This window comes from Prionailurus viverrinus, chromosome D4 (genome assembly GCF_022837055.1).
Source record: "Prionailurus viverrinus isolate Anna chromosome D4, UM_Priviv_1.0, whole genome shotgun sequence".
In the NCBI taxonomy this organism is placed as follows: domain Eukaryota; kingdom Metazoa; phylum Chordata; class Mammalia; order Carnivora; family Felidae; genus Prionailurus; species Prionailurus viverrinus.
The window spans coordinates 60,954,073-60,969,971 of record NC_062573.1 but is presented as its reverse complement, the minus strand read 5'-3'; the positions used below and the strand labels follow the sequence as shown (position 1 = coordinate 60,969,971).

The 15,899-nt window shown below is 39.3% G+C and overlaps 1 protein-coding gene across 8 annotated transcripts in view; it reads right to left on the bottom strand.

The window, feature by feature from the left end:
- Positions 1-15,360, bottom strand: part of TUT7 (terminal uridylyl transferase 7) — a 62,406-nt gene extending 47,046 nt beyond the window's left edge. For 3 of the 8 annotated variants that reach the window (XM_047831556.1, XM_047831555.1, XM_047831557.1), the window contains exons 1-9: positions 14,265-14,704; positions 13,501-14,051; positions 8,254-8,435; positions 7,827-7,943; positions 7,151-7,328; positions 5,467-5,555; positions 2,995-3,046; positions 1,998-2,067; positions 1,074-1,200 (exon numbers count right to left, since the gene is read on the bottom strand). In XM_047831556.1, coding sequence (XP_047687512.1) covers positions 1,074-1,200; positions 1,998-2,067; positions 2,995-3,046; positions 5,467-5,555; positions 7,151-7,328; positions 7,827-7,943; positions 8,254-8,435; positions 13,501-14,020 — 1,335 coding nt within the window. In that variant the 5' untranslated portion in view covers positions 14,021-14,051; positions 14,265-14,704. The other 5 variants (XM_047831551.1, XM_047831550.1, XM_047831552.1 and 2 more) reach the window with 5 other exon arrangements.
- Positions 15,361-15,899: the final 539 nt, after the last annotated feature.

Below are 15,899 nucleotides of genomic sequence, written 5' to 3'. Positions count from 1 at the left end.
GTCAGTTAAGCATCCAACTCTTGACTTCAGCTCAGGGTCATGATCTCACCGCTGGTGAGTTTGAGCCCCAGGCTCTGTGCTGGCAGAGTGGAGTCTGCTTGGGATTCTCTCTCTGCCCCTCCCCCACTCATGCACGCGCTCTCTCTCTCTCTCTCTCTCTCTCTATCAAAATAAATAAATATTTTTAAAAAAAGCCCACTTATTAATGTAATCAAAATGACAGTTCAATCCCAAATACAAGCCAACTGGCTCTGCTCAGTTTAGTGGTCCCCTCATCTGAAGCTACTGCCTTGAAAATTCACGCTTGGTCAAAAAGATGATTGGGGAGAGAATGTAGGCAAATTCATTAGCACTAACAGGAAAAACAATTTAAGAGCATAGCCTACTTAGGGATGAAGCAGGAAGCAGCTTTCAAAGGATGGCATATTGTAATTATCAACTCACCCAGTTAAGGGTAAAGCAGTCCCCTGTTTATCCCGGACTGGGGCAACAGGGACTACCTACTGTTACTGTCATATCTTAATTAGTAAAGCTTTGGCTTTTCTCTACAAAGCACCTACCCAGAATCTCAATTTTATAATCATGATGGGACCTTATGTTTTAAGGAAATACTAAGTGCTTAATAAATATTGAGATGTCATAGTTAAAACATTATAGAAACGTAAGCACGACGAGAGAGTGGCTTCCATTTTTGGAGTCTCTGGGTACATTATTGGAAATGGTATGAGAAGGTTTATCTCAAACTTTCCTGTGCCTAACAATCACCTTGGGAAACTAGTTAGAATGTAAATTCTTGGACCATATCCTCTGGGATTTGACCTATAAATCTGAATTTTAATAAGCACTATAAATCATTTTGATCTTTTGAGCAATACTGTTATAGTGAAACAGAAATACTAAATTTTCCTTTCCGTAGACATTAAAATTTCTGTTCCAATACTCAGATGCCTATTCCCTTCATGTCTATAAATATGCATCCAAACATTTAAGATTAAATTAACCATGCAAAAATCAAAGCATACTGTTTATGCATACATAGTATGTATTTGCGCATTTAAAGAACTCAAACCTACCTTTGCCCAGTACCTAAACGCAATCACCAAAGGAACCAGCTTTGATTCAAGTTTTCCAAGGGCAGTTAAATGGTTTGTTGTCAGACAAGCATTTTCATTTCCTGCACTCACTTTACAAAGAAGACCACTGGTGGGGTAAAGGGTGGGGATGGGAGAGAAAAAGAGAAGGATAAAAAGTGTTATGCAGGTATCAGGTATCTTTTAAACACTGACAACTAATTTATACTGATAATAAAGATCTTCAAAATGAAAATTAAAAACTTACTAAATCTTTACGGGTTATTTAGGCCATTTCATTAAGAAAAAGATAGGGCAGCTACTCTCTGAGCGAATTTTATTTTTCAGAACTAGAACTTTGTATTTTCATAGACTAAAACTATTTCTGAGGGGAAATGAAAATAAGGAAAATACTGTAAGATGTTTCAAATGAGAGTATGGATTCATCTTTGTAAGAATAAAAGAGTGTTTTCCCAAGAGTTGGAGGAATCTGCCTAATGAAGACTCATTACAGCCTACAAACCATCCATTTAACGTGGTGATGATGCTTCCAGATGGAGGAAGAGACACATGGGGGAAGTCACACTAATTGTTATTCAGCGCTGCTAAAAATGCTGCTGAAAAGGATGGCAATGTAAGGCGGCTCGATCAAGTAATGATTTGATAAAGCTGTTTTATACTGAAACCAAATGGGTCAAGATGCTTCCTCCCTATACTTCCTTTCAAATAATTCTATTCTTCTTAAAATAAAACACCTTTTCCTACTGCATCAAATGCCAAAAGTATAGAGAGAATGCTAATAGTAAGCCTGTGAAATTAACCACATAAGAAGCCTGTTATTCTAGAAACTGGACATGAAGATAATAAAGTACATGTGCTTCTGGCAAGTTTCTATTTAATATATAAACAGCTTAAAGAAACAGAGACCTTTGCTTTTCTCTACACACCACCACTGGTACCCTAGCATGGAAGTCTGCGTCAACATCAACAAAAGACTCTGAGGAAAGAAGAAAAAAATATTAAGTAGGTTAATTAAATTCTGTTTAAAAGCAGAACTAGATAAAGTACAAGTTGTGACTTAATCTGTTCAGCCTTTTGAAAGATGATTATGAAATACAGCTGAGATGACTTGAAAAGGAGAACAGTATTATGTACAATAATCAAGTAATCACATTAACTTAAAACCTTCATTTCGCAAAATTCACGTTTGATTAGAAACGACTACATTACTGGATCAGGACAGGTAAGTGTTATGTGGATCAGGTAATTCGAAATGTGGACAGGACACTGGAAAACAAAATTGCTGCAAAAACTACTAAAATATCTGGGCTCAAAATACATCTTGACTGAAGTAAGAAGAAATGTTTAAATGTTTCAGTCAACCAAAACAAGAAGGATGGGAAAGACTAATTGAGATGAGACAGTTTAATGAGGCCTACGGAGAGCATTAAAAACTCAAAGTCCTAAGCTGGACATTACTCCGGATGACTAGTAACCCTAACCGGGAACAAGTGTTTGCTGAGTTATTAATCAGAGTTGGGTCGCATCTGTTTATCGTCTATAAAGTATTAAGTTAAAGAATAAAGCAGATCACACTTTAGTTTTGCCCTCAAGAGTAAATTTTACGTATTTTGCATCTTTTCAGTCTGGGTTTAGGACTCAATCTTTACAAATTGTGACATTATCAGCAAGCTAAAAACTTTACTTACAAAACAGTTATTTTGCATTGTGGAACAATTAGCAGGACTCCCAACTAGCTAATAATTCATGGGCATTTGCTTTGGTTTTCTGTTTGGATATTACCCAGAGAAATAATTAAAAGACACATGACTTCCTATTTTCAACATCTGACAAATAAGATATATCTAAATTACAGAGAAAATAAAACAATTAAGAGCAAAATATGGGAAGAGTTTGGCCTTACCGCTGTTCTTTAAACATTCTTGAACAAGTAAGAGAACGTCTGGCTGAGACATCTAGGAAACAAATCAATGAATACATCAGGAATCCATATATACTTCTATTTCACTGAGATAATACACAGTCATCTGAAGTTATCCAAAGACCTTTCCAAATTAGAAAGCACACTGCTACCCAAGTAAAGAAATTAATCATGCTATGTGCACACAACAGAGGCATGAGAGATGAGCACCAGATGAGGGCAAGAGACCAGTTACACAGTTAACTCCTGATTAACTCATTCCTGAGGTAATCGGCCTCACAGCACATCTCAAAGACATGACACTGTTAATATCACCTCTCCTCTAGAAGACTACTTTAGCCCTGCCTCTCTCCAATCCTTGGTCTGCATAGGAACCAAAACCACTTAACGTCATAAATCAGACCTAGTCATGCCTCTCCTTAAAACTCTCAATGGCTTCTTATTGCCCTTAGGTCACAGTGCAACTTTCCCACGGCCCACAGATCCAGCATGTTGGGCTCTAGTCTATCCTACCTTAATGCTGCTTCTTTCTCTTGGTCCCTCCACCTTGGCTATACAATCATCCCTTCAGCAACTTGAATAGGTCACACTCATACTGATTTAGGGTGTTTGCAAACGCTGCTTCCTCTGCCCCAAACACTTACCCTTTCACTTCTCCACTCTTATCCATCATTTAGAGCCTAGCTTAAATGTTATCACTTCAAAGGGGACCTTCATGACTACTGGATCTACACATCCCTTGTTCTTTTCTGTCACAGAACCTTGTTCCCCTGCATAGCTCTCATTACAATCAATCGTATAGATGTAATTACTTATCTCCTCCACCAGCTATGAGTTCCATGAGGGAGAAATCCTACCTGTTTTGTCCTCTGGAATCTAGTGTAGTTCCTGGCATACAACATGGACTCAGTGAATATTTGCTAAATGAATGATGAGACTAAAATAACCACTATACTGGTAAATTACTCATCAGAATTTAAGGTTAAAGGAAGAGTAGAATCTATTGGTCAGTTGACTATGTAGCTATAGCAGTTAGGGATGGCAAGAAAGGGGTGGTTGTAAAATAGACATATAGGGTGCTTCCCTTTATTTTTATTTATTTGTTTGTTTATTTATTTATTTATTTATTTATTAAAAAAATTTTTTTTTTCAACGTTTATTTATTTTTGGGACAGAGAGAGACAGAGCATGAACGGGGGAGGGGCAGAGAGAGAGGGACACACAGAACCGGAAACAGGCTCCAGGCTCTGAGCCATCAGCCCAGAGCCTGACGCGGGGCTCGAACTCACGGAGTGCGAGATCGTGACCTGGCTGAAGTCGGCGCTCAACCGACTGCGCCACCCAGGCGCCCCTTATTTTTTTAATTAAATATAATTTATTGTCAAATTGGTTTCCATACAACACTCAGTGCTCATCCCAACAGGTGCCCTCCTCAATGCCCATCACCCACTTTCCCCTCTCCCCCATTCCCCATCAACCCTCAGGTTGTTCTCAGTATTTCAGAGTCTCTTATGGTTTGCCTCCCTCCCTCTCTGTATCTTTTTTTTCCTCCAGGGGGGAGGGGATCCACATATGAGTGAAAACATATGGTATCTGTCTTTCTCTGCCTGACTTATTTCACTTAGCTTAATACCCTCTAGTTCCATCCACATTGCTACAAATGGCCAGATTTCACTCTTTCTCATTACCAAGTAGTATTCCATTGTATATATAAACCACATCTTCTTTATCCATTTGTCAGTTTATGGACATTTAGGCTCTTTCCATAATTTGGCTATTGCTGAAAATGCAGCTATAAACATTGGGGTACAAGTGCCCCTATGCATCAGCACTCCTGTATCTCTTGGGTAAATTCTTAGCAGTGCTATTGCCAGGTCATAAGGTAGATCTATTTTTAATTTTTTGAGGAACCTCCACAGGAACCTTCTTTATTAACTAGCAACCCAGGCAAATGGGCATAAGCCATCTGCAACCTGGCCTGGGGAACCACCAACAGATAAATAGATAATCTACGAAAGTGCCTTCCAGGTTCAAAATTTTGAATCATCAACATCTTTTTAAATTACATTAAACCAGAAATCCAGGCTAGGTGTGGTTCTTTAAAAGCACAATTCTTTAACAAAGTAGATGTATAGAAGAGGAAACTCAGGAGCGAATTGAGCTTTTGGGTCAAAAATGTTTACATGTACACACGGTTTAAAATCTGAAATTCTCTGATGTTAGGAAAGTTGACTTTACCAAGATAATTTAACCTTCTTAAGATAACAGAATCTAAAAAGCCCCATTAAAGTAGGCAGAAAAGCATAAAACTTGAAATTTTAGGGAAAAAAAGCTGCCACCAATACATTTACACTATTTTCAAATATCTAAAACATATCAATACATAGCTCATATTTGAAAAAAAGAATTTCCATACCACTCTGTGAAAATTCCAACATTTCATTTTGTACTTACAATGGCTGGAAATTGAATGTCGATGTTTACATCTGAATTTCTGAAACCCAATCTGCTACAGGATGACCCATATAATCTCAGAGAACAATCTGAAAAAAAAATTAAGTAAGTCATAAATAAAGTGAAATTTCTCAAAAGTCATAACAAAACACTGCTATTTCAGGAATGGAATCACCAATTAAAACTACACATGAAAGAAAGACAGTATTCAAGTCTGGCATAAACTAAAAGGAATCGTTGACTCTCTGCTGTTGTCTTCATTTTTATTTTATGTAACAGGGAAGGCTATACTGTCTGTGGTTTAGCTTAACAGCCACGCTTTTCATGTCAAGTGTAAAACATGTCTAAAAAAATTTCTAAATTATTACTTTTCATTTTGTGCAGAAAATACTATTTGCAATGATTTTTACAATGTGAAAGTCAAAAAGGGCTGCCTAACTTTGTCTCAGATCTATAAACTTGATAGTATATTAAAGAGTTAACGGAAACATTTTACCTTTTAGAAAACATGCATAGATGTAATTTACTATAAAGATCATGTTCAGTAAAATAACCATAAAAATGACCTTCAGCATAAGGTTACTTTTCAGTAGGAATACTCATTATGAACAAAAAAGCCCTTAACATAATATACTCTATTTCAGAAAACTTTTGAAAATAATTATATCACTGATATTAACTTAAAATGCTAGGCAATAAGCAATTCACTCTTCAGACGAAGGGGTGTGTGTGTGTGTGTGTGTGTGTGTGTGTGTGTGTCCTGCCTATATTTACATACAGCATTTTCCCTAAGTTTTACCGTTTACTACCATTGTGCCAAAAAATTATTCCTTCTCATCAAGGGATTTTTTTTTGTGGGGTTTTTAAGGTGAAATCAAGTGATTTCTTTGAGTTGTAACAGTCTTCTGTGACAAAGTACATTCAGTTTTACAATGGAAATCTATGGCAAAAATTATTGAAATTACATATGCCTTTTCAGGAACTTGTCTACAATGTAAAGGATGAGACACAGAAATGATGAAATGAACATATATCTGCCCTTTATTTTTATGAAAGTATACAGAAGCATGAATGATGTACTATATGAATGATTTCTCAGTAGAACAAATAATTCTATGGGTGATATGGTGATAAATTCTCAATAGTGATTCCAACTCTCACTGTGGGTCAGAATCACTTGTGGAGCTTTCTATAAAATAGTTTTCTCTGGCTCCACGGGCAAAACTTGGAAAATTAACCAACAGCACACAAGATCTATTACAAAATAGTTTTCAGAGCTCATTATAAATGTTGCAATTCTTTTGAAAAGTGGTTAAACAGAACTTTTCTGGTACATCTAACCTGAAAATTACTCAAATGTACTTCTTAACTCAAAATATTATGTCAATTTAAAGAGACAGGAAAGTAAACAAATATATGCACAAGGGATTCACAGTGCCCCAATAATATGGGGCATTTAAAGTACCTGTGTACAATGAAATTCATAGTGAAAACAGGTTTAAAAACAATGCACGTAAAAGTCTTTGTTACCTTAGGGAAAAGCCAGGAGAAACAAAAACACACAAAAAACTAAGAGCTTCAGGACACGGCAAATCAAGTTCTGTTAGATGAAAATCGCTACTCGTAGGAAAAATGAATGAGGTACTTTTAGGTAGCTAAATAGAAAAACAAATCTAGAAAATACCTGGTAACTTGTGTTGGAACACATTTTCCATGATACGTTTAATTTCTAGTCTCTGTTCCAAGTTCTCATTGTGTAAGCCAAACTCCTGTACCACTTTGTCAATGGCAATACCAATTGCATTTATCTGGGAGGGTGTAGGCGGGGGTAACGTAGTGAGCAACTCTTCCTCCTGCTTCTCCTTTTAAGATCAATATTGAGATTAAAAATGACTCACAGTTTTTACCTTCTACCATTCACTGAGACAACACCCTGTAGAATACTCTGGAATTATTTTTCTTAGCTCTCCCTCTCACCTTAGCTGTGTTAGTCTTCATCTCATCAAACCTATATGCTTCTTTATGCACATAAAGTGATAACAGAAGGCAGGAATTAGGAAAAAATGCAGGGAAAGAACATTAAAACAGTAATGACAAATTATCTGCTTTATCATGACTGGCATAAGGGCATATACCTATGTCCTATTAATGACTTCATTCATCCTGATACTGTTCTTAAAGAAATTCACAAGACTGTCCCGCAAAACATACCTGACCAATGTAAAGTATTTTGGCTAAAATAAATCCAATAATATAGTCATGTTATTAATATCACAGTCTTAAAGGGAGGAAAGTCAAAAGATGACAAGTAAAAACAACTGAAAAGTAAAACATATTTGTTTGGGTTGCATTAAAGTTACCTTAATGTTTTTCTTGTGCCTCTTCTCTTTGATATGCTTATGGGCAAATGCAATGGATTCAATTAAAACATCACAAAGTTTGCAGGTGTACTTAGCTGTAGGGTAGTTTCTTGGTCGCTGTAATTCGAAGAGATTTATAGAGACATATATATGTATCTTCCAAAATACAGGCAAACAAAAATTAGCCAGAAATGATTTCCCCATCACTTTCAAAGCTGTTAATATATTATTGTCACTCTTTACTATCTTAATAGTCATTTTTTTTGAAGTAACTATTAAATCAAACTATCACTTTTATTTTTTAACCTGTAGTCCTTAAATACTAATAACTACAGTAGGATACCTCACTCCTCAAAGCACATATTCCCAATTACTAACACAGTTTAAACCAAGACAACGATTTTAAGTAACAAATAAAAGACATTACCCTTTTGAGCCTGTCAATGAAGTCTCTCTTTAATCGCTCCTCTGCCTGCTGTAAGCCCAGGAGCTCTTTCATTGAAAGCACAGACTCATCAATCACCGGGCCTTCCAAGTCTCCGTCCTGCTCATTTTCCTCATTTCTAGACCTCCGTGGCTTCCGAGGTCTGGATCTCTGCTTCTTGTTTTCTTAAGTTAGGGGGAAAATATTATTGGCAATATTGAATAATACTGCTCTGATGAAAAAGCAGACCGTACATATTTATGACGTAAATCATGTGATTATCAGAATGACATCTGAACACAGCAAAAGGAAAGCTCTTCCATGGATAAAATGCGTGAATATTCATTAACCACCTCATCTGGACACATCAGTCCTCAGAAATCCTCTTTTTGGAACACTGAAAAAGAATCCATTTCAACCAATGTGATTTTCTCATTTCTTCCTGGTGTGCTCCCATACTCAAGCAATAGTAAAAATTATCCTCTGAAGGCAAGCATACTTGGAATTCTAATATACCTAGTATGTCATAATTACAATGTTAATGTATCATATTCTAGTGTGCCTGTAAGTATACTTGCCATTCCAATGAAAACTATCCATATGTGCTTTCATTTTTTGTAAGTGAACAAGCTCAACAGAGCAAAGGACAACAGGGTTATCTCCAAAGAAGTCAGAAAGCAACTACATTCTTATCTGGAGTGAAAATCCATCATCTAGTTGTAAATTTACCTTTCATGTGATTGGGCCCTCCTCCCATATTCATACAAGAAGTCCAGGCCAAAATTGTATTTACTGAGGACTAGTTCCCATCTTATCTTTACTTTCATTTTAGCGTCTTTAAACAGCCTGCACACTAAGCACATTTCAAAGAAAAACGACCAGTAGTTGGAAAAAAAGTTTTCTGTATGTACAGACTAATTCATTTAAACTCTGCTGTTAGTTCTACAAGCTTTGTAACTAATAAAACTTTTTTCCTTTTTTTAAACTTACAACTTTTCTATCTGGGAAACTGAAGATGACTGTGGGATTGATCTATAAACAATGGTTTTCAAGAGCTTTGATAACTTCTATCAAGCTCTGAAAATGAAGCTACCAGTAATACCTATGATCAAAATAAAACTCATTTCCCCAATTAAAATGGTGACAAATGGTTTGAATAATGTTTAAGTGGCTTACCAAAAATTAGTCTTTCAAAATAGAAATGTACTGAAAAGCCCTGCATGAACCAATTCCTAGGTCAAGTTTACAGTGGAACTCATTTCTTCTATGGCACTTACAATGAATCAGTTGACTGAAAAAAATTCTGAGTCAGAAAAGGGAGGTACAGGATCTCTAATTTGAAAAAAGCTACTGTGAACAGCTCTAAAGAAAAAGTAGCAAGCATTGTGCTTAAAGTACCAGGTGAATATATAGTGAAATTCTGTGAATAGCTTCGATAGTATGTGGCAATTAAAAGAAATTAAAGTATTAGGACAAATAGTTTCTTTAAAAAGGCAATCAAAATGGACCAAATAAAATACTAAAAGGTAAGTATCATTTGCAGACAAAAATCAGTCTACTTTAATACTTAACACTCCTCTACTCCCAATTAATTTATCATAATCTTAAGGACAGTGCTCTTGGTCTGCATGAACTTTTTTTTTTTTTTAAAGTTTTATTTTTGAGAAAGAGAGAGCAGGGGAGGGGCAGAGAGAGAGGGAGATGGAGAATCCCAAACAGGCTCCACACCATCAGTGCAGAGCCTGAGGCAGGGCTCAAACCCACCAACTGTGAGATCATGACCTGAGCCAAAACCAGGAGTTGGACACTTAGGACGCTTAACTGACTGAGCTACCCAGGTACCCCAGTCTGCATAAGCTTCTGAGACAAGAACTTCTTTTAACTTAGCTGTGTGTCTATTCACATGTAATTTGCCTATCATTACAAGGTCTACACTAAATAATTACATCTGTGATTTCAGTGTTCATAATAAGTTTCTTACTTTGACGCTCATTAGAGATTTACACTAATATGTGCAATACCCATTAGAAAAGTCCACATTAGCTTACAAAACTGTAATTGCTATGGAACCCAATTTCTTTAACTCCTCCCTTCTTGATCACAAAGGCTTCTCACCTATTTGCTGTCATTTTCCAGAGTGACTTCGATTTCCCTCCAAAGAGTACAATTAATTCCTTATTGCTTTTTTAAACATTTTATTTTCAAGTAATGTCTACACCCAACGTGAGACTCAAACTCACAACCCTGAGACCAAGAGTCCCACGCTCCACAGACTGAGCCAGCCAGGCACCCCATTCCTTGTTTTTATACAGAGAAGTGGATGGCTGCAGAAATTCAGATGATGATGACAGCAGCTGTCATTACTGAGTATTTTTTGATGCAACAGATGCAATGCAAGCACTTTATGTGCACTGCCTCGTTTAATCCCTACAGTGATCCTGTCATAGATGCTAACGTTATCCCCATTGTACAGATGGGGAAAATGCTGGCCCAAGAAAATAACTTGGTTCAGGGACACATGACTAAATCAAAGTTAACAGGATTTGAAGTAAAGATTGAAGCATGGATGGAATTCTGAAATCCAGCCTTTTATCTAACAATGTAAGAACTGGAAAGAACTTACTAAAATCCATATCCATTCACATTTAGAACAGACTGTAACTGACAAGACAGTATCACCTTCTGAACTGAGTTTCACAGGACTGCATGGTAAAAATAGCAAGTAAAATCTCATTGACGGGAATCTTGGAAGGATAAAGCTGGGTACTGCTAAAGAGTTCCCATAATTCGAGGAAGGCAACCTAGCTCATCTCATGGGTCTTGTAACATGAATTCTCTATATACACTATTCCAAGTCTCCCACATTTTATTTGCATATGGCCCATTATTCCATTCACAAAGGACATGTGTATTTGAGTGGATATTTTCCAGCTAAGATCACTAATGGCATTGTCCCAAATACATTACATTGGCAATCTAGGATATGTGAGGGATGAAGTACAGGGCGGTAACGTAGAACTGAAAGATAGAAAATAAGTATTAAAAAACAAAGCAACTCTAAGATAATTTTCATTGTATCTTCTCACATCATTTAATGAGACCCTTGCTTATTAAGACATAATTCTGATTCAAGAAAATTTCAGTCCCTTTAACGAGATCCTTTTTAGGATCCTGAGTGCAGTGCAAAGTTTATACTTCAAATTTAATTTCTCTCTACAGTAAGCAATTTTATACCACAGCTTAAAATTATTTCCTTTCTGAAGATTTTCAAGGGCTAGAAGCTGAGCAGTCCTTCATTTAGCAAATGTGAAAGAACATACCTCTTTTTCATATGGAGAGAATATGGAGGTTTGGGGATTGCCTTCAATTAAAAGGATAGTAAAAGTATGTACTTCCTGTTCAAAACCACTTAAAAGCAACTTTTTTGGTTGCTTTTCAGACTAAACAAGAATACATATATGAGGCTTTCAGTCTGTTAACAGTCCCTATTAGTATTTGTCTGGTTGCAAACTTTCGTTCTATAAATCTTTTTGTTTCTATAATGCTACTCAAGATCAACTTTTTTTTTTTTTTAAACTACTGGTAACTAAGTTAAAATGTCCATGTCCTACCTGGACACAGTAATACAAAAATACTTAAATGTACACAGACTTTTAAAAAGAAAAACACAAATCAAAAGTCAAGAAATTATCAATACATGTTCCGTTTCCCTCTGTCAAATTCAAGGTCCAGTGAGGCCCTTAATGGCCAAAGCAGCACAGTACTCAATTTCAGGTTCACTTCCTCATCTACCACCCAGCATAATCAGTCTGGATAAATTTAACCTTGCCAAGCCACAGCTGCCTGCTTTGCAAAATTGTGATTCTACCTTGATATATCACGACAGAGCACTGCATCAGACACTTCCTTCAAGTTCTTTCTAGCATCCTTTCTAGCTTCAAGATTTATGAGGCCAAGATTTTCTCTCCTGACTGATTCCTTTGTAACACCTCATTCTGTTTGTACTCTTTGATACAAGGAATTTTCTCTTGCTTTTCCTACCTTAAGAAATATAAAACAGCACCTTTTCTCTCATTTAATACTATCAAAAGACCCTCTAAAAATAAGTGACATTTTCTCTGTTAAGTATTCTACATGTCCAGGTCACAAAATCAAACTCCTTACCAGTAAAATACAGAAATGTAAGCTGGCCACTGTGAGATAACATGAAAGAAAAAGGCCTCTGGACACCTAGGAGAGTGCCAATATTGCCTAGCTGCATTTAAATTTAAAACAAACAAACAAACAAACAAACAAACAAACAAACAACTTTAAAGTGCTGGCCAGTTTGCCACCCATTCTATATGGTCACTAAAAAAAGGCTCCCAGCCAATAAATTTAAAAGCCCATTTTTCCAAGCATAATTTGCATTTTCAGACTAAATACTGTTTTACTCTTTCCTTCATATTTATGAGTTTATTTCATTTCAGTAATTATTGTCCATTAGATAATTTTCTTGTTTATAGAAATTATGGCTACATGGACAAAATCTACTATCCACCTTTGAGAAAAATGTATAAATAATCACTTTGGGGCAATTATTATCAAGCACACCTGGCCCTTAGAAATGGGTTTTGGTTCTACGGAAACTAAAAGGCAAAACTTATCTGTATTTCTGACTTTCGAAACTTAAAGTGTCCCAGTCTGTTTGCCGTGCAGCTCACTGTTGAGCAAAGAAAAAAAAAAAAAATCCTGGACTATCCTCCTCTGGAGATCGATGCTCCCTCCAAAAGACATATAATCCTCTGAGACAGGAAATCTATGTGGTCTATATTGTGTATTTACATCGAGTAAGATTTTTTTTTTTTTTAGCTTTATATTCTGTCATTTGTATTATGGACACATTCACTATTCAAATACAAAATTACAATACATAATTTAGAAAATACATATACACCACTCAGAAAATATGAAACAGTCCCCAGGGGGATATCATCACCCTCTTCTGTAGAAAGCACCAATGGGAAATATGTTTACCGAAGGAAAACGAGCCTCACGGCACAGTAAACTTTTAAAGAGACCAATACATGCAACGTGTTGAAGCTGCCCAAATGCCACGATTACAGTTCTTTCTTAAGAGTATTCGCATTAAATAAGCAGAGACTATGAAAAATTGGAACTGCATTGCTGAAAATAATAAACCTCATTTGGATGACAAAGAAAAGATACTGCGACTTTGGGCTTGTCACTTGACAAGTTGGAACACATTACCAGGGCTTCCTGCTTCCATTTCTGACATGGTTTCTAGGCTTGTCAAGTCTTTATGAAACAGTCGTCTTACAGTTCTGCAGCCTCGTCCATCCTGCCACCTATATCCATCTTCGCTTTCTTGAAAGGAGTCTTTTCTTGGTCGGTTTAGAACAGGAATTCTAGGTCCCGGTTTGAATTCCCTCCAGCTGTCTGAATTACCAGCAAGTTCATCAGAGAGCCATCTCTTACTCTGATCTTTGTGGTTGTCATTCATCCAAGCGGGCTGACTGTAAATTGGGTTTTTAAATGCATAGGGATTGCTGGAAACAGCATATGGTCCTTTTCTGGGGGTATTCCCATAGTTCCCTGGTGTTAATTTTTTTTTTGGAAGGCCTTTTTCCATTTTACTGCTATGGCCTTTAACATAGTCATCCATTATTAAATAATCTTGCTGGGGGTGAGCCCTTCTGAAATCCTCATCATCTATAGTTCCTCGGTCTTTAGCGCGTTTCACAAAATAAGGTTTTGCGGCATCTCCCATGGTCTTTGACTTCAGTTTTCTTACTCTGCACCTGGAAGAAGGCATTTTGGGAAATTATCAAACCATAACAAGATATCATACCAAGCATGTGAAATACCACACGTTTATTGCACAGGTGCTCAAAAGTCTGTAAGAAACTCTTCCTTTCCTAATTTCCATCACATCCTAATAATCAGCACATTACACCCAAAGTTGGGAGGCTTGCTTGAGTCCTATAATAGTCTCCATGAAAATTAGTACTTACTATTTAACGTGACGATTACATCTGTGACTAAGGGAAGCTCCCTACAGTCTTGAGAACTGCAGTATAAAAAAAATGTTACTCACACCAAGTTGGTTGGCTTTACCTATAAAACAAAAGCGCTCCTCCACAAAACAAAACAAAACCCTCATCCCAAGCCTACGCTGTTAGAAAGCTCCGGAAACAGTCTTAAAAAAAAAAAAGTTGGCAATTACTTTTAAGTGTTATACAAAGTAACCAAAACTTTGCGTGAACGTAGCTCATCTCCTCTCAGCTTCACTTTTCTGTCCCTTCTCCGACCTCCAGGGAAGGGCTTCGGCTCCCCCTCACTACCACTATCCAGAACCACAGGCTTCGGTCGCCTGGGCTAAAGAGGGGCTCGCTCCCCACCAAGAGTCCCCTCTACTGAAAGGGACTGGGTTTCCCACCAAGAGACAAGTCCAGCTCACCTCCCCAGTCCTCATTCTCTAACCCCAAACAAGTTTGGTTTTGTCAAGAACAGCATTTCTCCCTCTTCAACCCCCCGTCTGATCGCCCCACCCCCGATCTGCCTCAGTTTCCACCCTTCGAGGCCGGAGGCAGAGAAAGAGGAGGCGTCCCCGCACTCCTGGCCACGAAGCCACCTCGGGGACCAGGAAGCAGGAAGTGACCTGCCTCCTCGATGGGGTTCCGGGGTCCCCCCGGCCGGCCAGGGGGCCGGGGTCGAGTGCCTCCACCCAAGTCCCTTCTTCCCCGGCGCCGGCAGGGTCTGACACAAAGTGAAGATGCGGACTCGAACCCGGGAGCTCAGTCCCCGCCGGCCTGGGGGCTCCCCGGTCCTCGCAATTGGGACGAGGAGGCCGGCGGGGGAAGCAGCCAACGTTTCTCCCGGGCCGGGCCCGCCCTCTGCTCCGGAGACGAGGGAACCCACCGGAGACCCACCCCGGAGGCGAGTCTGGGAGGGACGCGGGGAGAAGGCGCCCCGGAGCACTCACCACCTCCGCCGCGGTCCCCCGCCTCTTCCTGTCCCGGCCGGGCTCCCTCTCCGTGTTTTCCTTCGGCCCCACTTCCGGCGCTCAGCGCTGTCTCATTGTGCGCGATTCGAAGCCGGCGGTGCCCCCGCCCGAGCGCTCCGCCGCGCACGCCGGAAACGCGCGCTGCGCCCGCAGGGCCGCCCGCCGCCCCGCCCCGCCTCCGCCCCGCCTCCGCCCCGCCCCCGGCCCGCCCCGCCCGCTTCCGCCGCCGCCGCGGTCGCGCGCACCCTCCGGGGCTCCGGCGTCGAGTCTGGCCGGGGTGCCCCGCTCCGCCCCTCCTCTCCTCTCCCGGGGCCGGCTTCCTAGGCCTCGCTAGCACCCGGGAGGCGCGGGCGAGCAAGCCTCTTGTGCTCCGCGGGAGGCGCGGAGCCCGGGCGGCTCGTGCGCCGGCGGCGCGGCTTTGCCCCTGGATGCTCTTGGTTGCGGGCGAGTGCAGGGCAAGTGCAGCCTGAATGTGAGGCCTTGTAGCGCTCTTGCTGTTTTTCTGACGATTACGCTTCAGCGAGGTCTTAGAAATGCCCGCATCTAAGCCGTTCACGCAGATCTCAGTGTGGTCAAGGGAAATGCTTCGCTTTTTTCTTAGAGTGGCTACGGATTTGTTTTACTGAACAACACAAAACCGTGT